General features: G+C 39.4%; 2 protein-coding genes across 6 annotated transcripts in view; one reads left to right on the top strand and one right to left on the bottom strand.

Annotated features, from left to right (window-relative positions):
• Nucleotides 1-27599, top strand: part of LOC128887565 (uncharacterized) — a 191656-nt gene that overhangs the window by 84069 nt on the left and 79988 nt on the right. The window lies entirely within an intron of this gene.
• LOC128887559 (lachesin-like) overlaps nt 1-27599 on the bottom strand; it is a 175552-nt gene that overhangs the window by 79834 nt on the left and 68119 nt on the right. Inside the window, exons 1-2 of one of the 4 annotated variants that reach the window (XM_054143580.1) lie at nt 23569-23661; nt 20264-20437 (exon numbers count right to left, since the gene is read on the bottom strand). In XM_054143580.1, coding sequence (XP_053999555.1) covers nt 20264-20327 — 64 coding nt within the window. In that variant the 5' untranslated portion in view covers nt 20328-20437; nt 23569-23661. The other 3 variants (XM_054143582.1, XM_054143581.1, XM_054143579.1) reach the window with 3 other exon arrangements.

Below are 27599 nucleotides of genomic sequence, written 5' to 3'. Positions count from 1 at the left end.
TTCTAAGGAAATAAAAAATGTTTGCCGCCTCGCGATATGTTTTCGTTATTTTTTGTTCGCGAATTTGAAAGTTTTCATCCAACAAAAACGCAATTGCATTTGCACAATATCGTGTCCGTTTTCCAAAATAAACATGGCGCGGTTCTTTTTATTACTTTCTGAATGATATACGGGCGTGTTTGGCGCGGCTGAACGTGGAAAATTAAAGTAATATTGGAAAATAACAGCAAGGATACACCTGTCTACAGTGAATTATACTTTGTCCATGAGACTGCAGTATATGTGTAAACTAAAGAAGGTACGTTAAATATTGTTGAAATTATTATTTGGCGAAACGAAATGATTGATAACACGGTAAGCGAAACAAAACAGGATGAAACGCGATTTTTCTTAACCTTCTTTTGCGTAATGTGCTCCAGAGGGAATCCAAAGAAAACAATCGCTGTAAAGTCCACGGAGGAAATTTTACAGGATTTGAAAGTAATGTTTTCTTTTGGGATATTTTATAATGGGACTTGGTTATTGTTTGACACTTTCATTCTCGTTGCATTGTGTGGCTAGATATTTAAAATGATTGAATAAGGTATTACTGTGTAATTCATATTTTCAAATTTGTAATTAATTATTCTTGCAACTACATGCAAATATGCTGTTTTGGAATGTGCTGATTTCTCTTTGTACATAAAACGTGAATTTATTTTAGAAAGGCACAGAATTAATTTCCGCACCTGATGTAGAAAGAACTCGGGCAGGGATCAAAATAACAAGAACATCGTGCCAATCTGGTAATTTCTCCCGTAGCGAGCCATTTTTCATTTCGATAAGTAGCTGCACTCCCCGAGCATGGTACCCACAACATTTCTAATATATAGGCCACGCGGCAGAAAGCTACTAAAGCGAATGTTTTATTCATAAAACGTTGATATGATATAGCACCGCGGGAGGAATATCACGCGGCTTTGTTTGTATTCCATTCGGTATTACCCAACCTTCCCATTATGTGAAAATGATACAGTACGGACTATATCGAATACGCAGACATTACGTCCCATCCATAACCGCGGCGAGCATTATGTGGTCTTCGCGAGACTCGTAGCCCGAGGACTTGTTCCTCAAATGTCGCGCTGCAAGTGACGCTATTCATTCTCGCGCACGCTGACCTATCGAAACGAGCAAGGGAGTTTAGGGTGAAGCAGTAACCTTCCTCCTTTGGAGACAAAGTGACATTTAAACGGTTAATGACGAACTCGTGGAAGAGATAGTCCCTGCTGTAATAATCGCTACGATGAGTCGGTGATAAATTAAGAGTTTCGCGGTCTTTATTGTAAACTGGTTAACGTGATTATTTCTTTTACATTGGAAAGAAATTCTGTGATGGTTACGTGATCGTTGAAAGTTTTGTAAAAATTGTCCAACTAGAAGTTATGATATGAAAGTGTAAATACTTGATCGCGAATATTAAGCATTTTCTGTGTACAGAATGTATGGATATTTATTTATAAATAAAGAGGTATCAAGGAAACTTATTCTAGCGTATAAGAACTCGAATGTTATCGATAGATTAAAAGAGCCCCGCTTGCTTTACATTTTCATGTTGCTTACTGGAGCATGAAGTTACATGACGTCTATTAATAGATTGTCAACCTGCTCCTGCAATAGAATTTGCATGAATCATGCTTTTCGTAGTTACCATGGAGAACCTTATCGGCAACATACAACTTCGACAGTTTTATAATTGCAGTAACTGAAATATGTATCGTGTTTTAATTGGTTGGTTATTAAAGTGCTGATTTATTGTTTGCATGCAAAAAAAAAAAAAAGAATAAAGAGAAATTCCACAACGAAAGTATAGAATGAAAATAAATTAATACAGTTTACCTAATAAAAACGGTAATGCAAATTGTCTAAATATTATTTCAAGTAAAACGATAAAAAAAGTGCATTCGAATCAATCATAGTAGCTATAAAGTTAACAGGCGTTTGCTTTACGCATAACGGGACATTTGGATAAAAACGAAGGAGTAAGGTAATTGTCAACCCCATGCTCGCATTGACGAGTATTAATTCAGTAATTATGCGACGTTGATGAACGATTATCAAATATCACAGCATTCCATCGTTACCATCTTGCTAAAGCTAGGGGAATTCTAGTTTGAATCCAATCGTATCAGATCGAAGCAATTCAATCGTGCGAAATTGAAAAGCACGGAAGAGCATGAATCACCGTGCATTGAATCAGATCGAATGAGTTCGGATGTGTTCCGTTCGGAAAAATCGAATCTCCGGGGAAAATGTTGCGATTACACACTTGCTTGCGACAATAGCGAGTAAGAACAAATCAATAAACGCTTCTCAGTGTTTCAAACCCGTCGCAATTTCCAGCATATTCATTCGATTTAAAAAAAATATCCAAAGTCCAACAAAAGATCTCATGCACGAAACGAATGAAAAATAAAATAATAAAAATATTGTTAAAACACCAGTGCTGGAAATTGAAATTAAAATCTGTCTTATCCTCGATAGAAATTAGACTCATGTTCAAGTCGATAGCAGGCCAAAGCTGGATTAATATTTGATTTTGATTGTTTAGAAAAGCAGAAATTACTGCCGAGAAGAACTTAAACGAGGGGGTCGAAAATGTCTGGATAATAATAAATTCATTGCTCGGAAGAGGGTGTGGGAGGGCATGCATAACTTACGATGTTTTTAGGAGTAGATTAAATGAAATTTCTCCGTGTCACGAGAACAAGATGGAAAACATTCGAATTCCAGAGAACGAGACAGACGAAACTCAAGAGGGTTGGATAATTTACTCGAGATGATTGAGTTACTTTGGTAAGGACATCTGAGACGCCTTTTAAGTAAAAAGAATACTACTTCCAACGACACGTTTTATATTCTCAAAGTATTTTTATGAAACTTTCTAATTAAATAAATACATTACGGGCATAGAAATATCCGAATGAAACGAATAATATATTTGCCTAAGATCCAACAATTTAATAATTATTAACCTCGCCGGTACTTGATGCGACTAGGAACTTATATAAATAAAAAAAAAAAAATGAATTATAAAAATAAACTAGACGAAAAGTGAAACGGAACGAATATTTACAAACTATTCCTTTGCATGATATTTTGTAAGCGACCCCGTATACATTGACTTTAATTAAAGAACGTTTCGCAGATTCTCGAAATGAAATTAAATTCTACGGCTTGACTCCGCTATAAAGCTAATAACACAAATACTTGCTAAACGTACAATTGGAGGGATATGTTGCAGATACAAAGCGCGCGTTTCGAGTCAATTAACATAAATTGCGTTCGAGAGTCTCAAATGTGTAGTTCAATTCCACGTGTTTAGGAAGCACTCATTTGTGTAATGTGCCACTGAACGGAAATTGAGCCTACTCGTTCCAAACGTTCGTTCTAATCACGCTGATTATATATATATAAAAAAAAAAAAAAAGACGAGTCCTCGTTGATTTACAAAAATGTAGAGTCGAAGGCTCAACGAACAAAAGAAAATGCAAATGGACAACGGAAAAGCTAAGGTTATTATTGAAATTATATTTATTATTCGTGATCAATTTCTTTTTCTTGGAAAATTTACTACATGTATGTAAACATCCGTTAATTACTTCCATTAAATTCATTTGTCGTATTTTTCTATTTTATAGGGAATTAAATTTCTATAAATTCGGTAGCCTCGACTAAAGTGTTTGTTTGAACAGAGCCAGTATCGGGACGTAAGTTAAACGTAAAACCGACGGTGGTTCTCTGTTTCGAAAGATAAATGGAGAAATAAGTGTCCCGATCCGTAGTTCATTGTCTGCGACGAGAAATGAGAGGGGAAAGGGAGGAAACGATGGAAGAGCCCCACGGTACAAAGTGGCGGAGAGAAGTAGCGGTGCCGTCTTACACCATGAATTATTGATGAGGAATTCGACTTCAGATTTTAGTAAATAATTTATCGCGGAAAAGTATCATAAAATTATTCCAAACTTTCGTAGGATACCGTCCACGGAATCGAAGTACCTTTTATTTTCACTCAAACAATCTGCAAAGGAAACTTCCGCTAACTGAGGGAACTTTACTGTTTATCGGAATAACGAGAAAGCATTGTAACGAAAATGCTGTTAGTTAAAAGTGGGACAGGGAAGAAGAAGAAATTCGATCGTTAACAATTCTTAAAGTTAGCGGCGAAGTTTGTTCGTTTCGTTGAGAATCATATTAATGAAACAATTACGTTAGACTTCATAGAGCATTAAACGATTTGATATTTACTATCCGTTCTTGTTCGATAATACTCGACGTTAACGTTGAGTCGAATGGAGCGATTTTGAAAAATTATTACTATTCGCTTCAATATCTGGGAAAATTGTGTAAGTATATCTTAATCACGATTACTCTTCTTTCCTCGTTAGTATTAGGAAAAAATGTCACTTACACGATTCTTCCGTCTTTTGTATGTTAAATTATAGTCTGTTTTCATTAAAACTATCGAGCTTAGTTAATTGTTCAGCTTAGCTAATGGCTCACTTTACTTAAGCTATTACAGCTGGCAGAAAATAATAGCGAAAGGGAATTCTTTGCTATTCTCGAGGGACATTTTTTAATATTGGAAAAAAAGAAATTGGCAGTTTGCATCGGGGGATGATTCATCCCATAACGCATCTCGTGATAGAAGAACAGCTGCCATCGATGATGACCTACTGAAGGCCGCCATTGATTGGGATGCAATTCTGCAGAAAAGCAAGAAAAGCTGGCGGAAAAATTTAACGGGTCCAACCTAGCAGTTCGTTTACACCAGCCAGGAAAATCGTGTAAACTAGCAGGAGACGTTTCCGTAGCTCGAAAATTCGAAAAAATGTTGAACCGTTGCATACAAATAAAATGGTTCGTCCGTAATATGAAACCAATTTTCGTCGAAGGAATGCAATTGGAAAAATGGAAATTTCTGCAAAAACGCAAAAAATCTTCACAGGTGTAACCGATATTACAATAAAATTTAAATAAAAGTTGCCTTTCTCTTTTATTTGTACAATACCGCACGCGAATAACGATCGAAAAATCCATTTTTCTACTATAATCATTTGGCTACGGTTTCCCTTTGATTAAATGTGAGAAACGTGAATGCTGAGAAAAGTTACGATTTTTAAATAATTATTTCAAACGAATACCTTTGTATACGGACCATTATCGCGATGTATTATTATTTGTTATTGCGTTGAAGGCATTGCGTGCTTCAAGTTGTTCGCAAATAGGTTGTACAGATATCAAATTTACCATCAATCCCTCGACGTATTTTTGACCGTCGGGGTCTCAGACTTCGAGTCGCCAAGGGCCTGAAGTATCCAACACCCTCGTTAAACAATGTCCTACCAAACAAAGAACGTCGGACAATAATTATTTAACAGCACGATTCGCTGACGGTATTCTCCTTTCGTCTCCCCGAGGCTCGCGTCTTGGCCGCGAATTATCGCATAAAGGGTGCTATTTACGGTGTGAAAAAGAAACCGTTGAGAAGATTGGATAACGAAAGAGAGAGTGGGAGGGCGAAGTAGAGACGCGCGTGCCTCCGTTTTAGAGGATAAACCGAAAGATAAAAGTGTCCCGACCGGAAGTTCGTGTCTGTTCCTGTTGAGAACGGGCAAGAAGGAGGACGGAGGATGGCGTGGGCGTCTGGCGCGAGGAAGAAGGCGCGAAGGAAGGACGGAAGGAAGACAGGAAGGAAGGAAGGAAGGAAGGAAGAGACCGGTATAAAGTAACGCGAAACAGTGCTGCATTATTCACAGCATGAATTATTGATGAGCGTCGCGTAAAATATGAACGCCGGCGAGTCGTTATCAACGCCAGCGCAGCTCGTGCCACCTCTCTGTCCCTCTTCGCCCTGCCACCTTTTTCAACCCCCCGTTCACCTCGACGCATGGTTCGGACGGACTTCGGGACGTTTTTCCCAACCAGCACGGGTGCGAACAAACAAATGGGATGGGACAGACGACACCGCACATATTGTATTACGTCATATCCTCTGCCCTGGGATCATACTCTCGTTATTCCTTGGCCAGGTCGCGTTTTACGTTCGCCCATTCCCACCTGCCCGCGTCTGTACTCGATGCGTCGTTCTGTCGTGACGACCTTCGGCGTTGCACGACTCCAGCTGGTTTTCAGTGAGCATAGACGACGTCTTACTTCTCTGGCGAGTAAAAGTTGTAGAGACCAGAAGATGATAGTTGAAGGGATACAATGTAACCGCGGAATGAACAATCGTTCGTACTCTAAAAAATTTGTACATATTCGAATTCGAAATTGATAAGTGTATTACATCCATTCGAAGCAATTCACAAAGTAAGCCTATATGGTTACTCTATAAATTAGACTGTATTATAGACACCATTCAAACTTTATTTTACTTTTCGACACGATAATATACAGCTTGAGAACGAGCACCCTTTAACCTTAAACAAAGATGTATATGCATACTCGAAACACGCCCAGACACCCGTACAAAATTGGAAATCGCTAAGTCGAACGTTTTTTTTCAAAATTAATTCAAAAGACTAGCCTGAATTCATGCTTTTCAGACCGAATACACTCTGCTCCGTTCGAGGGAAGTATCATCCCCTCGCGGTTACACAAGACGTTCGTTTTGCATAAGTGACAATGTGTTAGTGATATTGTAAGGAAGATTCGCGTTCCCCGTCCCCATCCACGTTCAGAAACCGCATTTTTGTAGCTACAGTCCCGCGACGGAACGGCATACCACCGTGTTTCCCTGTCGAGAACGCGTCCCTTTGGCCGAATACTCAAGGCGTCGCAGAGAAGGTGGAGGGAAAGCAAACTCGTCGAGAATGTTCACACGTTATCGCGGGCGAGGGCTGGAGGGAGGAGTCTTCTAATTTGGAAAATTGCTCGCTGGATCGTCTAGCTCAACCCGCGCCCCGGTATTATTTATGTTCCTCGAAATTGGTAATATGTCCTTACTTTACATACTACCACTAATACCCCTGTAACATTATATTACGTATTCGTTCCTCCCTTTCGCAATTCTTCCCTGAAACACGGACGCGTAGCAGAGCTACTTTTTATCGCGTCTGGGAGCTGTCTTTTGTCCCAACGAAAGTAGCTTTTTAAGGTTCCCCTTCAATGTATTTCGTTGATGCAAAAGTTTTCTCGCGTTTTAAGAGATGATACCTGGCGAAATACTTGGACGGGAGAATTTTTCGAGGAATTCTTCGAGAGTTAAACGACGGTGTAGAAGTTTCTTAAACTTTCTCTGAATTGAGATCTAAATTTGATCATCAAACAACAATACTGGAAAGAATAATAAAATATTCTTATACGTCCGATTGAATTTATATTTGCTGTAAGCTAAATAGAATATTGTAACAATAAAGGGAAAACAATGAAAAAGCAAAATCAGTGGAAAGTTTGAGAATGTCTACAGATAATTCTGGCTAATCCTAAATTGCAATGAGCAAACGAAGTGTATCTTAGGAGAGCGATAAGCATAATTTAGAATATTATGCTGGAATTATGCGAACCAGCAGATCTGATAGAACAGTTTCGCAACACTTCCTTAATTTATGATCGAATAAACATACTCACGGGAGAGCCAAATTACGTAAGAATTTACAGGGAACTTTCGGGAAGAAATATTATTTTCATTCGTTGAAGCTATTAAAAACGAAGAAAAATTGTTAATCTTGTAATTCGCGCTAATTTAGTGTAAATTCTACTCACGTATAAAACGTACATTCGAACCATAATTTTAGTCCACGCTAACAATGTAATCCGGGAGTTTTAAAAACGTGCTTTTCCATAAAAAAAAAATTATTTACACAGTTTTTCCAATTAGAATCCGTCCCTTAAAAATAAATCGGTAAGTGAAAACCTTTCCGTTCAATGTTTAAAATAAAATCCATTGACCCAAATTAACCGAGTATTCATCAATCCATTAGCCACGAGCGACACGAGCTCAACTATTATTCGTTTCTCCTTTCTACGCGAACGATGCAAAAAAAAAAAACCGACCATCGTATCGTTACACTTTTTCTAGTTTTTAACAAACAAGCAATCAAGTCACGAAACGAGAAAGGTTCCGAGCGTTACTTTCCGCTTACGTTTTCAATTACCGGGAGTTTGTTAATTTTCAAAGATACGCGTGAGGGGGTAACGGGAGAGCGGAGGTGGATCAAACGCTTTTAAATAAATTACAGTCATTATAAAAAACCATTATCAGTAATAGAGAGAAAGTTCCGTGGAACGACGAGGCGGCTCTAGTCCACTCTCATTATTCTCTTATTAGTTTGCGTCCCGATTGTATCTCACCCTCCAGCGGACTCGTCCCTTCATCAACACGAGATCGTTCATCCACGTAAATACGGTGTGAGAAAATCGTTTAAGCTCCCGTACGGTAGATCCTTTGCGTTCTTGTTTAAGCCGAGATAAAAGAAAATACAGAAGACGACGCCCCGCCGCTCGTAAATGCACCTTTAATGGCGGTCGTGAAAGATTATCCGCCGACAGACTCGCGTGTTTCGTTATTTATCGTCAATTACGAACACGCGCAACTTGCACGGAGGATCTTTAAAACTAAGTTCATTCAATTCGCGCCTCGTAAAACGCGTTTACAGTGGCGGCCGGGTATTTCCACGCACAGAGGTTTGAAAACCTTGAAGGGCTGATCAAGGATGAAACGATGAAATGAAGTGACCGAAAAGTGAAAACTTTTATTTAAAATTGTTTTTTTATGTTGCTCTATAGTGTATAGAATGGTGATAGATTAGTTGCCCTTCGTATTTCAAATTGTTACGGTCGATCAAAATTACGTTAAGTTAAGTTAGAAATATTGTTTGCGTCCATACTAATAATAACTTTTAATTCAACTGTCATTTCAATTTTTTTCATGAAGACTATTTCTGGAAGCTATTAGAATAATAAGTAAGTAATGCGAAACAAGTGAAACGTAAATCTTTGAATATCTATCTAATGAAACGAATAATATACAAACTTTTAACTACGAAATAAAATAAAATGTCAACATGTCAACTGTCAGATTAACCCTACAGTGGGCAATTTTTCAAATCAGAGCAATCGCGAATAACACACTACCGCGAAAATTCTGGTGGCAACTGTCAGATTTGGCGCAAAAATAATTATCTTCAACGGTGCTGTGACCATTTTTATAACGTAGATATTGCGTAATGAAACATCAATGAAAAATGTGAGTGATGCATATCTATTAAACCAAACGAGGACATTCTCGGTGCGATCGAATATCTGACATCGAATCAGCTTCGTCTTCGTCGAATTAATACTTCAAAAGCGTTTCCGTCTTTAATTAAGCAACCATGGAAGAACATTTCAAAGAGGTAACTTCGAGTTAAAATAAAATGCGAAACACTCGAGGAATTCTTACTCGCGATAAAATATTCTACGAGTAAAACGTTTTTCGATGTTAGGGTGCCGGCTTCTCTTCCAACAAAAATAAAAGAAATTGTAAAGCAACGAAGTGGTTGCAAAAAATCGATACTAACTATCTCCTATGCAAGCGTCCATCAGATACTCTCGATTGCTGTTATTTCCAACAAAATTAGTTCCTTTAATAAATAAGTGTATGTACCGTATCTAAAATATTCAGCAATAAAATATAGATGTGGTTCAAAAATTTAAAAAAATAAATCTCAAGTAAAAACGAACGATACAGTGTATATATTTCAAGCCTTCGTAAACCTAGCGTTAAATATCTGATTAAAAAAAAAAAAAGAAGTATCTCTAGTAACAGATAAAATCACGCGATCCGCTAAAATTTTCCATGCTCAACAGTAAAATGCATTCCAATTATCGAGGATCAAATTTCCTTCTCCAAACGGAAGACTTCTATTTCATCCGCGGAATCAAGGATGCCCCGAGCCGTTAAACAAGTGAACGTGGAAACGGGACGATAGTATAACCGGAAATAGGATGCGTCAGCGCAACCCCGACGACGGGTAGCCCGGTCGGGAAAGATTCGCGACCGGCATAGCGTAATCCTGAGACGTCGATTCTCAGGGGCACGATATAATTTCATAATCAGGGAACGAGCGAGGTAGAAACGGTTTCTCCGATCGCACGTGAACATCCTGCCAAGTGGCTGCCGCGGCGCGGATCACGTGTTAAGCAGATTTACAGAGGAGCCGCCGTGTGAAAACGCGGTAGGTGGAAACGGACGAAACGGTTTTCCCCCCTCCGGCAAGGGAAACCCGGAGAACCGCATCCGACGATATTGCAAAACAAGCAAAAGGAATTCACGAATCTGGCGTTGCCCCTCAGGCTTGCATTATGACGCGATGCATAATGCAACATGTGCATGCCGTCCCGTGCATCATACATACAGCAATGGGGAAAATGATATGATTTCCTGAAAAAGATTTTCTCCGTGTCCGTCTTCCCGGGCTATCTTCCCGCCAGTATATTTCGATAGGGCCGATTTCTGAATCGCGCTGGATGCCCGATGGCGAACAACCGAACGGAGTGAACTGGAAGACGACCCGATAGGGAAGGAAAGGAGACCGGGCTACGGGATGAAATCGAATTTTCTTCGCGTTCTATGTATTGTTAAATGTTGCTGTTTGAATGGCGAGTCGTACTTCCCGAGAGATCGGCGAATCAAGATCGCGTAGACTAGAAAATGATAGTCGAAAGGAATTGATTTCATATAAAAAGTTATGCCTGTACCGACTGTTTCGACACTTAAATTTACGATTTTTCAAAAAGTGTATTTAATCGATTCGTCCAGTGAATAACGGCACAATTATTTTCTTAAAAACGAAATCTCTCACAAAAACAGGAATTTGTTTCATATTTATAACTAGTTTACCCAAGGAGAATCATGAATATAAACAAAAAGCGCATAATAAATTCGCATGCGTTACCGAATAAGACTCGTCAGATATGTTTGGTAAATATCTTAATTACAGCGACCTCGACTTATCTTTAGTCACACAATGCATAGCACCTGGAATAGAGAAGCTACATTAAAATTTCATCTGTAACCTTAAGTCACTTCGAGCCAAACTCGTGATTGACGGTACATGTCCAGTATCTACTATTTTTCGTATGAGTGAAGATTAAATATAATTTTTATCGATATTGGGAATTAAATTTGCACCCGCGTATTTCAGAATGCCATTAAAATATTTAGGCGCGATACAAAATTATTGCCTGGCAGTCAGAAATTAATGCGTATTACGAAAAATTGCTAAACGTAAACATTTGTTTCAAACTCGATAAGCTGTCACTACTGTAGCAAAATTTTGCAAAGAAGCGAAAGTCTATGAAAAGCTTAGGTGAATTTCGGTGAAGATTCCGAGGTAAAGAGCAAACAAAGGCTAGATAATAAAATAGTAGAGAAAATGGCGCACGCGACAGAAATGTCGCCGAAGAAGAAAATTAAGGAATGTAAGTGGTGGAAAAATGTAGCTCCGAAAAGTAGTTTCAGAAAATATTAGAACGAAGAGGGAAGATACAAAACAGATGAAAAAGAGCCGCGAAGAAACTAAAAAATGAAATAGAAACTTTGATTTTTCTGTAAGAAAATTAAAAACTATGTGAATAGAGAACAGAGAAATAATGTAATAATGATATGCATATGAAGGATTCAGGCGTTTTAAATTAAAATAAGTACAATTATTGATTACATCCAAGGTTTGACGATTCTATGTTTGAACTGTGAAATTTTAAATATTGAATGGTTTTCAGTGTTTCTATATTCAGAGTGCACTTGGCATGTCTGAATATAATCAAATGAATCAGTTGTGTGAATAAATACACATATTCCCGAAAATGTTCTCAAACAGAAACGCCATCAACGAAATGGAAGCTCATAAATAAAGCGAAGTTCATAAAATTATTCAAGTACATATCAACGCGCATTTAAATTGCAAAGGTCCGTGTATATTTTATATTATTTTGTAATTGGTAAGAATATAATTTAACACTTGTTACTACAACTCTGAATAAATTATATACCTAACAAATTTGTTAAATAATTACTGTAAATAATTTTCAATATCACAAGTCTAGTAGACAACAATCGATCGACTCAAAAATGCTTAGAAAAACTGCTTTGGATTAAGATGCAATTGTTAGTTCTTATTGAAAAATGTTTTTAATTTGGTACGTTGAAACGGATAGATTTAACCAAATAAAAATAGCAATTATTTTAAACAAGCACGCGAAACGTTTCTGCAATTTCGTGAATGCTACTGTCCACGGTAACGGAAAGTTTTCATAAAATTTCGTAACGGCGCGATTTCTGTTTGTAATTATTTCCGATGGCGGAGCATCTAACCAAGAATAAAAATAAATTAGTATCGCTATTTATAAAATGGGTAGAGGAAAAACGAAATGAAATTCCCCGAAATACGCGTGACGTTTGAAGCTTTCAATAAATACCTACATTCGTAGGTATACGCGAAAGGAATGTTCAAATTTTTCAACAAAACATCAAAAGTAACGAAAATTTCTGTCGAAATGGTTGTAGATTTAATATCGCTCCGTATATTGTTTTGTCATCGCCATTCTGATATTTCCGTGCCATCATTTTATTACATTTTCAATTATTGTTTATCCAGAATTCAATCGTAGCGAAAAATAAGCTTGTCATCGCTTAAAGAGGATCTCGATAAACATCCCCCGAGCGCAACTCTCACTTTTTGACCGCGCGTTCCAACCGACTATCGCCAGAGACTCGACTATTTACAGAATTAGACGACACGCTGTGATCTAGGGAACAATGGCTCGTCGCGAAAGGAAGGACTAACAACAGAAACGTAGAATCTCATTACCTCGGGGAAGGATATTATTTCGGTGTGCGCTAGGTAACCCTCGAAAGATTAAACAGTGACAACCGACACCTCGACACCGAGGTTCAACACGTTCCGGTAACTTCCTACTTATTGACACTCTCGAACGTATCGCCTCGAGGCAAACGTTAAACGCGGTTCCTGGCGGCGTCGATGTCTGTTCTCACCCCCGTGTGTGTGTACCGGGGGTTGGAAAACACAGTGGAAGAGTCAGCCGTGGGTGGGATGGTCTCGCGCACACACAGACGACGGTGTAACGCTGCCTCACTGTTTACACGCATTCCGTTCACCATTGATCCTCTTTGCGTCAAGGACGGGGGGATAGTTCGGTCCCCGTTCCCATCGCTCTTGGGATTGTTTATAAGACTTCCGGTGGCTGCCGCACTTTTCAAAGCTCCAACGTTTTCGTCTCTTTCTTTCCTTGGCCAGCCCGTCTGGCTCGAACCCGTTCCGTTCCGTTCCGCTCACCTCTTCCGGTTCACCTCTGTCTCTCTCGCGGAGCACCAGCTCGATGCCAGACAACAAGGGAGATTGTATGTATTACCTCGCCTGTCTGCCGCACGCTTGCCTCGGCTCTTCCCAATCTACTTTCGAATCTCGCCACGACCGATACAAGGAAGCGCGCGCTCGCAATGCAATGCGATCAAATCGAACTCTCCCTATGTTCTGTCACGGACTTGAAATCCACCGTTGCACACGTCCCCCGCGTCGCGTTCGGGGTACCCAAGGCACCGTGCAGCGTCTGTTTGCATCGCGTTACCCAGATCCTTCGCGAGCGCTCGTATTGCTCGTTTAAAGAGGTGTTCCAGTCTAGAGCTTTTCAAAATATCCATTTTTTTTCTTTGCGTTCTCTCAAAGTGAAGACCTTTATAAAATATACGAGCCGTTCGTTGCAGAGATCGATTAACTCCATAGAACAAGAAGTTGAGAAATTGAATAATGTACAGGGTCTTTTGAAGTACCCTTTACAATAGAAATTCGAGTAAATATCATGCATAAATACAGACGTAGCTTTCATGTAACGGTATATAAAATTTAGTAAGAAATTCATTCAAAAAACTCATTGTTCATTCAGTTTTTAATATGTAGAATTTCTCGCGATTTCGTTAGAAAGTGATTTCATGGTTAAGATCGAACAGACCTTTCATCCCTTTAATTAAAGCAAAAGTAATTGGAAGCTTGCTACGTGTTAGTACAAACAACCCCCCTTCACGCGTGGCAGCTGTATTTAATAATTAATAATAATCGTTCCATGGATTTATTACTACGCCACGTCCAAGTTTAATCATTCGTCTTCTGAAACTATTAAAATACGAGTTACCGTTAGAAGTTTGACGAACGAACAGTGTTTTTGACAAGCCTCTTCAAATACGAATCAGATCCATCGACTCTATCGTTTGGACCACCCTGTTCGCGCTATAGTTTTTCCTTTTAAATTGTCAAAGCAATTGTTACTACTACCACTGAACACAATTACGCGGAATAGTGCGTGAGAATGAATATTCACTATGTCGACTCCGAATACATTTGTTATATAATAAGATTGTCTCGATGGTGGCGACAAGCTCGCGCACACAGTAAATTGGCCACGACCATTCGGATTTATTTTTATACCGGAACGCTGGTGGCATGACGTGTGCGTGAAATATTTTCTCATAATAATGACCCGCCCGTTTGTTATTTAAATTAGCGAAGAAATCTGCTGCTAAAAATTACGGGTCGGCACGACGATAACAAGTACGTTGTTTAAAGAATACCGTTAACATCTTGTTTCAGACATTCTTTTTTGTTCTAATTATGATATTCCGTTTAATTAAAACGGCTGGAATGGCGAACACTCGATTAAATTGAATTATTTTTCCAGTGACAGAAATTACATGTTTTTAAAACGTTACGTGGATTTGTTTCGATTAAGTACGCGTTTGCTAAAGACAAAATCAAATAAAAAAATATATCAAAATTTAAAAGTGAACGATCAATTGAACAACCAGATTTCCAACGGTTATTGAAATATAATAAAATTCATATTTACCGAAATTTAATTTTTGCACATGTAAAAATACGGAAAATATTGTAAACCTTTCAATGCTACTGGAGAATAAAATTTAAATATCAATAACTGTCAAACTAGGTTAATGCCAAACTCAGACAAGAAGGGCAAACTTCCGCAAAAAAAAAAAAAAAAAAAAAAAAAAAATTAAAACGAACATCCCCCTCCATCTCTAGCCACCCCTAGCCCCATAACCCGCGCGGATCAGCCGATGATCGCCTCGAATATTGGTTTCCGATTTTTATTTAAAACCTGAAGCGAATTGATTGCCGAAGTTCGTGCCCGGTTCTCGGATCTCCGAGAGCTGTAACGCGCTAGCCAGGCGAGAGAAAGCCGCGCTTGTAACTTGAATCGGTTCCGGCGAGGGGTTAGAGATCGTTCGTTGCGTTCTCAACGAGCGATCAAGGCGATGGTTCTCGCCAGCAAGAAGTAAAACTTGCAGATGCGTCGGATACTTAGAGAGAACGGGATCCGGGCTAGCCTAACGAACGTGCACTTTCGCCAGCTACTTTTTACCCCTCGAATTTTCCCACCCCTTTCTTCTCCCTCGCCACGGGGAAAGCAATGCGCGGGACTGACCCTTCGAGCTGAAACCCAATTGAGTTCTGGACCGCAGTTATCCGATTATCACTATATACCTAGCCTGCAGGGAGCCACGAGAGGGTTGGTGGTGGCCGTGATAGCGTCGGCGAGTGTTGGTGTTCCGGTGCTTCAAGGTGGATACATCCCGCGAAAGGAACCGAGCGATTAATCACGTTTTACTAGACTTCGAGCCGAGCCAACCAATTTGGCCGGAAAGGTCGTTGTTTTCAGATAAGGAAGCGAGAGAAAGAAGGAACGAGAAGAAGCTGGTGGAACAATCGACGAGTCTCTGTTGGTGATCCGTAGTATGGACAAACAATCTTATCTGCTGGCCGAGAGATAAGACTCTCAATTTCTACTCCTCTCTCTCTCTCTCTCTCTCTCTCTCTCTCTCTCTCTCTCTCTCTCTCTCCCCCTCTGTTCACCTACTGTATCACCTCCCACGTTCGTCTCCTTCCCATTCCCTCTTTCTCTCTATTGAGCGAGACTCAAATCTGTAGCGAAGCTTCAATAGATCTTGTAGCTTCGAATGTCTAGGCGAGAGTAACATCCCTCTTGCCACGCGAGTACAGCTTATCGTCTGTAGGTGACGCTGGCCCGATAAATATTAGTCCAGTGATGGTAGATCAGGGATGGGGAACGTTTTATTATAACAAGACACTTATCACTTTTCACGGAATTAAGTGAAAGGAGAACAGTAATTACTTCAACTTCAGATTAAGCATATACTTGAAAAAAAAAAAAAGAATTAATTCTTTTTCATTGTGTACATTTCATATATTTTTTAATAATTAACGATACTAGTTACGTGTACACTGTAATTAAATGAATAATATATGCCGATCCTGCACCTCTTCGATGAAACATATTAGCTAGTATTACCGTTAGCTAATGTCTTGTGACATAAGAACCCATGTCTATGTTTACAAGTGAATATTACATTCAGTTCAAGTACTCGCAGTAGTAATTTGTGGATTCGGTCGGCCATAAATTCAACAGTCCTAACACTGATTGCGACACGATGTTGACGTAAGATGCTTCATACTGGATGTTGTATACACGTATATAACCGAATTTTCAATTAATCTAACGTTGCATTACATTTATTAGTACTGTCATGGAACACGAAACAGAGCATTTGGGATTAGTTTCTAATGCTGCGCAGAAGGGAATTATATTATATTCTGATAAAGGCCAGGATATGCGCAATTATTCGATAACTGTTAGGTAACTCTGTGTTAATAAATTATAATATAATAAACGTAAATATAATAACATATTTTCACGAACGAAAATTGTCATTCCGAAATTAAATGTATTATTCTGGAACACTTGCAGCACTCAAAATTTGAGCTCTGCTTGTGATATCGTTAAATGTAATTTTTATTGGGAAACTGTTAGTTTATTCTCTACGATTTAGCATAATTCAAATCGAATCCTGAATGAGTGACGAAACATGACTTTTACGTCTTCCTACTTTCCTGAGTTTATAGAAGATTAACTAATTAACTTTTATATAGTCGAACTTTCAAAGGATAAAAGGAATACGAGCTTTCGTTATCACCGAACAGAACTAATTAAAAATCTAGCTTTCAAGTAACATTATCCCCCTTCCTCGTGACGCTAATGACATCCTTATCGTCTATAGCGTGTATTGTAGTTATGTTTCCAATATTTTTATTCCTAATTATGTTGTAATTACAGCTGCTAATTTTTCTTATCAACGACGAGCTAACAAGTTCTCGCCTTCTTGAACAAATGTGGAACAATGTTACATTATTATCATTGGATACCGTTTTTATTTTTAATCAAATGTAACAAAAATTTCACATTTTTCCGACTTGTGCGAGATTTATGTGATAGTGTTTTGTATAGACTCTCGTCGTTGGATTTCTCTTAATTTTACGAATAAAAATATAGAAACTTTCAGCGGTAATCGGATTAAGAGTGACTCTTTAACCGCACCAAAAATCCTAACTACATCTCACGAATATCAATCGGCGTTCAACGACACCGAAAATTAAAGAACAAAACTCGAAGTAACCGAAACTAACCGTACAACATACTTAGACACACGCTTCGCTTATGAAACCTGCATATCCGAAGCGCGCATTCTCGACACGCTTTGTCCCGGCATGGAACGTTCCGTGGAGATATCAGCATAACCAAATCGACCCTAACTCTATTCGAGAACAGGTTTGGCGCGGTGCCAACGTGCTCGACGTCGACGACGAAACTTATTTAATTATTTTTCTATCAACCAGGCGCGGGCCCGTCACACCACGGAGCCGAGATGCGAACAGATGAGAGTCGGTTACCGCAAACTTGTTTAATTATTCCCGTACCAATCAGTCAAACCGACTGATTTACGGCGGTCAGTGCTCGATGGCACGCTCACTCGCGCACGCTGGAAACGGAGACGTTAATTAGGTCTTTTTTTCTCATTAGTCGGTGCGTGTTCCAGCGCATAGGAGCCACCTCTCGTGGTCTATGGGGAGACGAAGAAACTGGGGAAAAATTATTTAACCCATTCGCTGCGAACTGCGAAATGTCAAATTGATTGCAATTGCTCAAGGGATAAGCTTATAACCTTTTTTTTTTTTTTTTTTACATAACGCCCCCAAGTTACATAACGTCATATAAAATTAACCGAGTAACGTCCATCCTCGCCTATCGATTTTCGCCTAAAAAAGACTAAACCGGCCAAGAAGAGCCCGGTCGTAATTCCGAACCGATCAGTTCATGGCTGGAATTCCCGTTGGAAATGGGATCGAGGTATACGCCCGCGGGATCTCTCCAGCAGGTCCTCTACGTCTCCGGCGAAGAGACGAAGGTTCAAACCTGCTTCCCCCCGTCCCCCACTTCTGCCAGCCCATCCCCAGGAAACGGTAAATTAATTCGCGAACGACAAGCCCAGTCGTCGTCGCCGCTTCTACTCGCTTTCACCGAATAAACATCAGGGCCAGAAGTTGACCGGAGGGACGTCGACTGCCGGCTCCCAGCCGCCCATCGTATCCGTTATATATCCGTCTAACCCGTTTCCTCTTCGTTCCCTATTTGGCACCGCTCCTCTCCGTTGCATCTGCATCGGACGTCAGCGCACAACGGACTTTGCCATACCCACTGTGTCGATCGCAATCCACGAACCGCGATCCGAACTGATATCCAATTCGGGTCCCGGCGATCTGCGAAATTAGGGAGCTAACTGCTTTTGCACCAGGAAACGCTCGACCGATCGCGTTCCAATATCGCGGCGGGTATAACCAGCGCGAATCTGACCATCGACCGAACCATGTCGTCGCCGTCAGGTTGGCGAATACGATACGTCGTTCTTTCGCGTTTTAAATTGGTAGTATCATACGAACGACATCCAGTTCGGCGTTCTAGTATGTTTGTTTTCTAGTACCGTTTGTTTAGAAATGCAATCAAGGAGAAGGTGATTCTTTGAACGAAAATTAATTCGGAAACACGGAATGTAATTTCGGTATACTTTTTGCAGGCTCGGAGAAGTTGAGTGAATTTAATTTTGCATAGGAGAAACTTAAGAATTTGGGTGCCTCTTCAAATTATGTTTTTTTTTTTTTTTTTTTTATTAAGTTGATGCATATCAACTGTCTTAAGTTGATAGCATAAACGACATTTATTTTGGTCTGTTCTAATATCATTTGTTTTGGGAATATCGCTAAGAAGAAAGTTATTTTCGGGAACGTATAGGAAGAATTCGTGTCGTTTTCGATGAGAAGTCAATTGAATCCAAACGATCAATGAGAACTCTTTTCGGAGAACATTCGGCATTTTTCGCCTACAACGAGCTCAAAAGCATAAAATCGCCGATATCGATTTTGATGGAACAACACGCGCGTAGATACGTGGACCGTTTTACTATTTCACAGGAACAAAAGACCTTTGTCTTTTATCGGGCAGGCTATTTAAATGTTGTACAGTGTCGATGAAACGCAAATAGAGATGCATATTACCCCTTCGAAATCCATAAAAGTTAGCAATTACGTTTAGTTCGATTGTTTCGTTCTAATAACGTTTTCCATTGTGCCCGTGTACAAAGCTAGTAATTGTCACGCTGGAGTCGTCAATTCGTTTTCTCGATTCGTCCTGATCGTTTCTTTTTGTATAAAATCGAAGCAGCCATATTCGCTTTTTACACGTTTCGCATTGTTACGGTTGCGGTCGTGCTACAAAAATGAACACAAAATTCATTGCTGCGTTCCTTTTTTTTTTTTTAGGGGATTGCGCGTATCAGTGTCCAGAACGACTATTGCCTTTATTTGGTGCAGTAAAATTTATATTATATGAAATTTGACGACTTGCAGCGTTGAATTTGTGTTACATAAAATTGTATCATTACTGTGGTCTAATTAAATATTCTTTAGTAACACGTTGTCCGATAAACACGTTGTAATCCAATCAGATTAAATTGAAAGGACCGAATGTCGCATAAGTAACAATTTACTAGAAACACATTGCAAACAGACTCCAACGAAGACTGTTAATTCGTCCCCTGTCATCCGAATAAAATCCTCCAAACATTGGCAGCCCTATAACGAAACGAGTGAACTAAAAAAAAAAAAAAAAAATAAAACCCAAAAAAAATATCCAAAGACCCACCCAATTACAAGTCACCGCGAAGGAACGTTAATTATTCGCTACCGTAGCGAAAGAGACAAATCCACCAACGGCAGTCGATACCCGGTAGAAACGGAGTAAGAGGTAAAAAGGCCGAAACACCAGAGGCGAACGGATCCGTTGGTTTTCCTCTACTTACCGATTGGCACGTTGACAGCAAAGAGAACGACAAGGGCGCGATGGCAGAGCATCGTGCACTGCATGGGAAACGCGATGAATCGTCCGTCGATGGAACCAGCTACTCCTTTTATCTACTTAACCCTGTCATCTTCCGTGGGGACCTCTGTTTCCGGTCTCCTGACGCATAGCATGCCTGTAACAGCGAAAATGGCGATGAAGTTGTACGAAATTAATCGTTATTTTTCGACGTCGATCGAACAACTGTCGCGAGGCTCTGCAAGTGGGAGTGGGACGAGGGGGTGCGTTGTTTTGTATTAACGGACAGAAACCTCGTCACGTGTCCGCTTTATCGGTCGTTTCCACCGAGCGAACTTTCGACTCGCGTACCCTCGCGTCGCAAAACTGACTACCCAGTCGCTTCTGCTGCCCTTATCTGGGCTGGCGTTTCTCCTCGTTGACGTTCGATCGTGTTCACCAGAAGTTGCCTAATAGGCTGGTCAAAGGCGAACTCTTGGATGACGTTATGGACAGAGGGACGTCGGAGGTCCCGGAAGGAGCCTTTGTGTATCAACAATGACGCGCAATCGTTAGAAATTCTTTCGCGTCGGGTCCTTTGTTCGCTGTCTTACGCTGTGGGACGATGATTTTGTTGGAGATTTGTGTGTTGGGTCTGTGGTGTTTTTGTGTCTGTGACTGATTGATGATGGTTAATAATTGTTATTTTAGGTGACGATTGAATGGATTTTATCTGATGTAAAAACTGAAATTTTCATCTACAGTAATTATCATCTATATTTATATTTATCTGGAAGTGCAGTTTCTGAACAAAAATTCCGCATGTAGGAAATTTTCTTTAGCTACATCGTTGTATTTATTAACCCTTAACTACGGTCGCGGATAATTTTGTGCGTGAACACAATGTGGTACCTCCGTGTACAAAAGTCACGTGGAAAATGTCTTTGCAACGAGTACTTTACTATTTTATGTACAGAAAACCGACCGGGATTTAGAAAGGTACTGAAAAGTGCAGCTCGTTAAAGTTAAATGACTTCGAGGAGGGTGAAAAGGTAATAATAGCGCGGTCTCTGGGACCGCAGGACTGTAATTAGGGTGAAAAAAACGTTTTCAACCCTTTGTTTTTGGGTCCTCTTCAATAGAAAGAGGGTTAAGGACTACGAACCTGAAATAATTTTATTAGGAAGGTTCGTAGATTGTTTAAACGTTGGTGGTCAGACATAATACACGTGTATGAATACGTGTACTGTTGAATAATGGAAATCGTGGAAGTAACTCATCGCATTTGTTACATCGAGTATGTTGTTGAACGAGCAAAAGAAATTGGAAAGAAATTACTTTAAAAACGAAACCATTTGTAAATATTGTGAAAGTGACGACACGGTAATATTTACGTATGTGGAACTAGTCGCGGCTGAAATTTTACATAAAAAAAAATAAATTCTATAAGTATCAGATTTAAAAATTACAAGCCTTAACTACCAGTGCTGCATAATCGGAGAATATAACCGCGACAAATTGCCCTACAAATAAATAATCCTCGAGCCCCCATAAATCCATATCCGTCACTGCTAGCGTATCACATAAAATGATTAACGAAATTAAAAGTAACGACCAGCATTAAACGAACGTTGGGGTTTATTAAAGATATAAACGTCGGATAAACACCGGTTTGTCGTTCGGGCTCGATAATTTCCAACGGATAGCGGATAGCCGCGGTCGGACCGATGCGTCATGTTTTGATCAAACGAAAAGCTGTAATACGCGAGTATTATTCAAATTATTGCTCGCAAATGGCGTTCGACGCAACTCGGCAATACGCGTACCGAGAAATTGTTAATTTTCCATATTCCATTGGCGTATGCATTCACGGACGATGCACACCATCGATCAGATTCGTCGCTTTCGTGTTCCGTGGCGACACAACGAGGCGGTTCAAACGACGATAAAATGTTTGTAATGGTAATCCGTGGAGAAACGGAAGCCTAAACTTCGGCCGCGACGTTAAAATCGTTTCGAATCATCGATGTTGATATGACGATTCGTCGTTGATACGGTTACCGTCGTTGAGCGCGACCGTAAATTAATAATTATCATCGACGCGGACGGATTTAAACGGGAACGACGTAAACAGCATAATGGCCCCGTGCTACGGTGGTTTTACCGGGCGACGTTGATTCTCAAAGTGATCGACAGAATTGTCGTCGTGAAATACCCGTTACGAAGGTCATTAAACTTCCCATTGATTTCTTACATCTCGTGAACGACGAGTACTTCGACTGTGGTAGTAAACAAGTGGTAACGCGGGACAATAAAATATTTGACTGTACCTATAGTCGATTCGGATAATGTAACAGAGACTAAAAAATATGAAGATTGAGATTCGTAACGATAGCACGATTGTACATTGTCTTTTCGAAAATGTTATCGCGGCGCAAGTTAATGTTCAAACGTAGAAACGCAAATCGGAACAAAACGTAGCTAACAATAAGTCGCTCGAAACAAGTTTCGCGCGTGTTCTGCGACGGTAGATTACGCAATTCGTAAAACGAGCACGGAGGGAAAAATATAGTTAAATGTAAAACGTAAAGCGCGACGTATGTTGTACATAACCGGTGGTGGCTGTGCGTTATGCCCGTGAAATTATTTAAATTGTAGCGTACGGTCTAACTACAAATAAATTACACGGTGAAATGTGTCGTGTGTCGACAAATATAATACCACGCGAAACGCCATCACTCTGTGCACGTTAGAAACGTTAGGAAATAAAACAAAAACTGAAGGAGTAGAGGACGTCACGAGTCAAGTCCAGCGTTATGCAACTGTTTACGGGGAATATTTCCGCGGAAACGTAAATGCAAAGGAACGACGTAAGGTCTCTAAAGCAATAAAAAAAAAAAAAAAAAGACCAAGACATAGACAGACTAAGCAACACAACATTTTTTTACGTAACAAACGTGAAGCATCATTTCTCCAGATATATATTTCTTTTTCTAAACTGGTACATTATCGAAGCGATACCTCGCCATTTTATAGAAAAGATAGACCATTAAATATTTATCGAAATAAGTACCCGCTATTTCAAGAATAAAATCCTTATTTCTGACCGAAATTCTCCAATAACGATATTTTTATTATAAACGTTGTCGCGCAACCATAATCAAAGGTTAGTCGAACGACGTTTCCAGAGGGAATAAAATTCCGGTTCCCGCGCTACGGTACGCAAACAGAATTCACGAGGTAAGGCTTTGCATCGGTCTTGTACAAATTTTAATGGCAATATTTACGAAACCACTGATTCCTACGTACGCCTCCACCACGGCCAGGACGAGGACCGACGTAAAATGCGAAACACGAAACACAGAACACGAAATGCTGCAGTTCGTTACTGACAAGGTAAAGCCGATCTATACCACAAACAGCAGAAGCAGGGGCTGGAAGCAGGCAAGCAGCACCAACGAATTGGCTCTTTCACGCAGACGGCCGAACAAAAAGAGTCGGACGTGGTTAACTCTAATTTACATTCGCGCGTACCTATGTACTCTGCATATTTACAATGAACGTACGCGCGTACACAGTGTACTGGAAAGTGGTCAATGGAACGGGCGAGAAAATCTTGGGCTGGCTAATTTAAACGAATTTTAAAGACTTTTTCTGAGAGCTCTTTCTGAGGACTACTAATTGAGAAACTCAATTGGTGTAACCTCGCGACGAGTTCGTTAGGTCCTCTTCAGAAATTTGGGTTGTATGATAAAAGTTATTGAAATTACGTAAAATGTGTACAAAAGAGTGTGATTCCTCGTATAAAGTAAAATTGAAAATATACGATAAAATTTGTTCATAGATTTTCGATAAAATCGAGTTTGGAAAACTCGCTGGCTATGCGTGCGATCGAGTCTATTGGCTAACGTGTCTGTCCATTGCTCAATATTTCTACTTGGATTGGTGTTTGTAAACACTGATGGAGATATGATATTTTTGTTATCCGTCGATTGTACTGTTTTCCAACTAAAATTGTTAGAATCAGCTGAACCGAATAATACCATGTCACTGTCAATATTTACAAACACCAACGCAACTGGAACAAACGAGTTGCGAGCACACACGTCAGCCAAGTCGAGCTCAATCACACGCGTGCTCCATGAATTTTCGAAATCATTTTTTTTTTTGTTTCTCGAAAACAAAGCCTCGCGTGGATAAAAAATTTGATTCCATATTTTCGTGTTACTTTTACATACGTGTTACTTTTGAAGCGTGAATTTTTGACTACGCGGTATCAGGTTATTTCGTCACTGAAGAGCGTCGCATATGTGATTGAAAATAAAAACTATTAACAACTTATAGGTAACTCGAAATTGATATTAAACTCGCGTTACAAAATAGTGTGTTGCAAAAAACTGTATCATACCACGCGAATAGCCGACGCTCTAATTATTCAGACCAGTTTATTACATTCTAAAAGTACTCAAAATGCTTAAACTCGACCACGTGAAAGAGCATGCTTGAAAAATGTTGATCTTTAAAGTTGCCTCGCTTTCCGCGCAAGGACCTCATTTTTTTTGGTAAATTTTGTCTGCCTCGAAACAGCCCGTAGGAGTGCGCCGCATTTACATAAATGTTATCTTTCAGGCTTCGGTCTTCCCGCTGAATATAGTTGTACCTTTTATACGAAGAAGCGAGAATCACGTCGTTTACGAACCACGAAATATGTAGATAAAAAAATACGTCAACCATGTAACTTGCAGACAAAGACGAGCAAAATTTCTAATATAGACACAAAATTCGAATACGGAATACAAGATGAAACAACTGTTTGTATACTGCTCGTTGAAGGAAAGTTACAATGTGAATTTTGGACTGAAATATTTCATAACGAATAAAAAAAAATTTCATGTGTACAATCGCCACGAATAGATCACGACGCGATGCTTTTAATAGTCACCCCTTGTTAGAATTGAAGTTTTGCTCATCTTTTCTAGCAGATCGATAACGAACACAAGTACGAAAATACCTTTCCATTTAATGGCAGTTTTATCCTCACGAAAACCGTTGGATCTCCGAAAAGAACCATTCCAACGATGAACTGCATCGTGTTGCATGTGTAATAAAGGCTTACGTGCTTAGATTAGATGGAGATTAGAGTGAACACGGATGGGCTTAGCGTGAGAGATCATTCGTCCAGATAATTATTTTTCAGGTATCGCGAGCTGTTTGTGAAACACGCGGTTTCCCCTCGTTGATTAAATTAACGACGAAAAAAGTGTCGAAGGAGTACAGGAAGTTTAATAGTACCGCCAGGTCGTTCATTCACGCTCGCGTTGAACAGTCAAATTGCTATTACTATGCAGATTGTGGAAAAGTGAAAAATTCGTTTCGCGAACGATAAGGTAAAACTGTTTTCTGTTCGTTACCCCTTCCTTCTCTATTTAACAAAATGCATATTCTACGAGCTGATGCTTTGAAGAGCATTTTTATTATTTCACCAACAAGAAAAAACCAAGCTTAAATATTCTTAAAAATCTATTCAAAATTCATCCGACACGTTCTTAGAAGAATCTTTCCTTTAAAAATTGTACGATTTTAAATAAACCAGTTTGATAAAATTTGTCCAAATTTTTTTTTTTTTTTGGAACGTTCTTTGAAAATGGTTAAAATATTCATCGTTGTCCATTGATCCTGCACGAGTCTCGTACTATGTAGCCTGGTAGTCTATAGTACGTACGCGTATATCGCGTCAGACCAAACCGCAACACTATCACTTTTCCGATGATGATCGTTTGCGGCTGCGCAGGTATTTCGGTACAAGAGTAGGCGAAATTTACGCGAAAATAAATTTGAACCGTTGTATGTACACCACAGCTTCCGGGTCGTTTTATTCAACGTGACCTGAACGCCTCTGTCACTCTCCGATAAAAATAATGTTTCCCGAATGTACCGTAATTTACATATTTATAAGTTCGCGTATTTGTAGCTTATTCCGTTTCGATTGTGCGGTTTATTACGCGTGAAAAAGCTTGAAGTGAAACTCGTGATTTTTGTCTTTGTACAGATTATTATTGCTCGTTAGATAAAGTTTCCAGAACTGTACACGACAGCAGAAAGTATTAATATCCACGAGAATTATTTTAAAATTCTGTATTTCACAGACAGAGGATCACCATCTCGATAATAATGCAGTTAATGGATATACTTGTTATCGACGAGGAAACGAATTCTCGGCCAATTACACCTTAAACTACGAAGCGTATTGGCCTATCGATTTCAATGTCCACTTATTCTTCTTCTCGAATAATTTCTCGAACAAGAATTCCTACTTTAAGCTAATTTACTTTAGCGAACTGAACCCGATCAAATAATTAAACAGGAGGAATGAATAATAGAATTGATTTGATACTGTGGACAGAGTGGTCTGTGAGCAATAATTAAAGAAAATATATATAACTCATAGAATATAGAAAAGTATAAAAGAATTCTAGAATAAATAATAAAACGTTTTCAATAGAAAGTGCAAAGTGCACTTTAACCAATAATAAAATATTTAAAACTTTGTAAGAGCATTATTATTTATTAAATGTAATGTGTTCGAAATAATTTCAATGCTTCATTTTTAAATAATTTTAAACGTTTTACTTCCGTCGACACAATTTATAAAACGCTTTCCGTTTATTAAAGAAAATACGTTCAAATCGACGGTAAGTTTGTCGCATTCAAGCGAAAGGTGATAACAGTAGTATACTTGGTTCTAAGATAGCTCTAGGTCTCACAGTGAAATGATTATTGGATGAATGGTATCTCTTGGGGCAAGCAATAGTCTCGCCTGGTACACATTACTCTCAAGAGAACGTTAGTTTCACCGTTGTAGATTAACCGTCACATAAACCCGAGACCCTAACAAATGCCTCTTAAAGAATACAGAAAACTGTTGCGAGTAGGTCTACTGGGACTGATGTCAACAAGACAGTTTCAAAATTGTTTGTTGTAAACGAGAACGATGAATCGAATTAAAAATTAAACTCCACACTCGACAAGGAACGCGAAATATTTTACGGAAAAATACTGTGACAGGTACTAAATGAAGCGATTCGAGACAAATATGAATGAATGTATCTTGACATAGCTCGTTCTATTCGTAGATAACTACCCTTTCAACTCTCCTAGTCCGCGCAACTTCCCTAAAAACTGAATAGCACATGGTACCACCTAAGAATTAAAACACACTAAACGAATTCGCGAGCGCATCACGTAGCAGATCTCTCAAGAAAATATGACGACGGAACGATTACAGTCGTCCCTTCCGCCGACGTTCGACCAACATTTCCATTCAGCGTCGCAGAAAACGA

Source organism: Hylaeus anthracinus, unplaced genomic scaffold (assembly GCF_026225885.1).
Source record: "Hylaeus anthracinus isolate JK02 unplaced genomic scaffold, UHH_iyHylAnth1.0_haploid 11989, whole genome shotgun sequence".
Lineage (NCBI taxonomy): Eukaryota > Metazoa > Arthropoda > Insecta > Hymenoptera > Colletidae > Hylaeus > Hylaeus anthracinus.
This window is presented reverse-complemented; position numbering and strand designations above follow the sequence as displayed.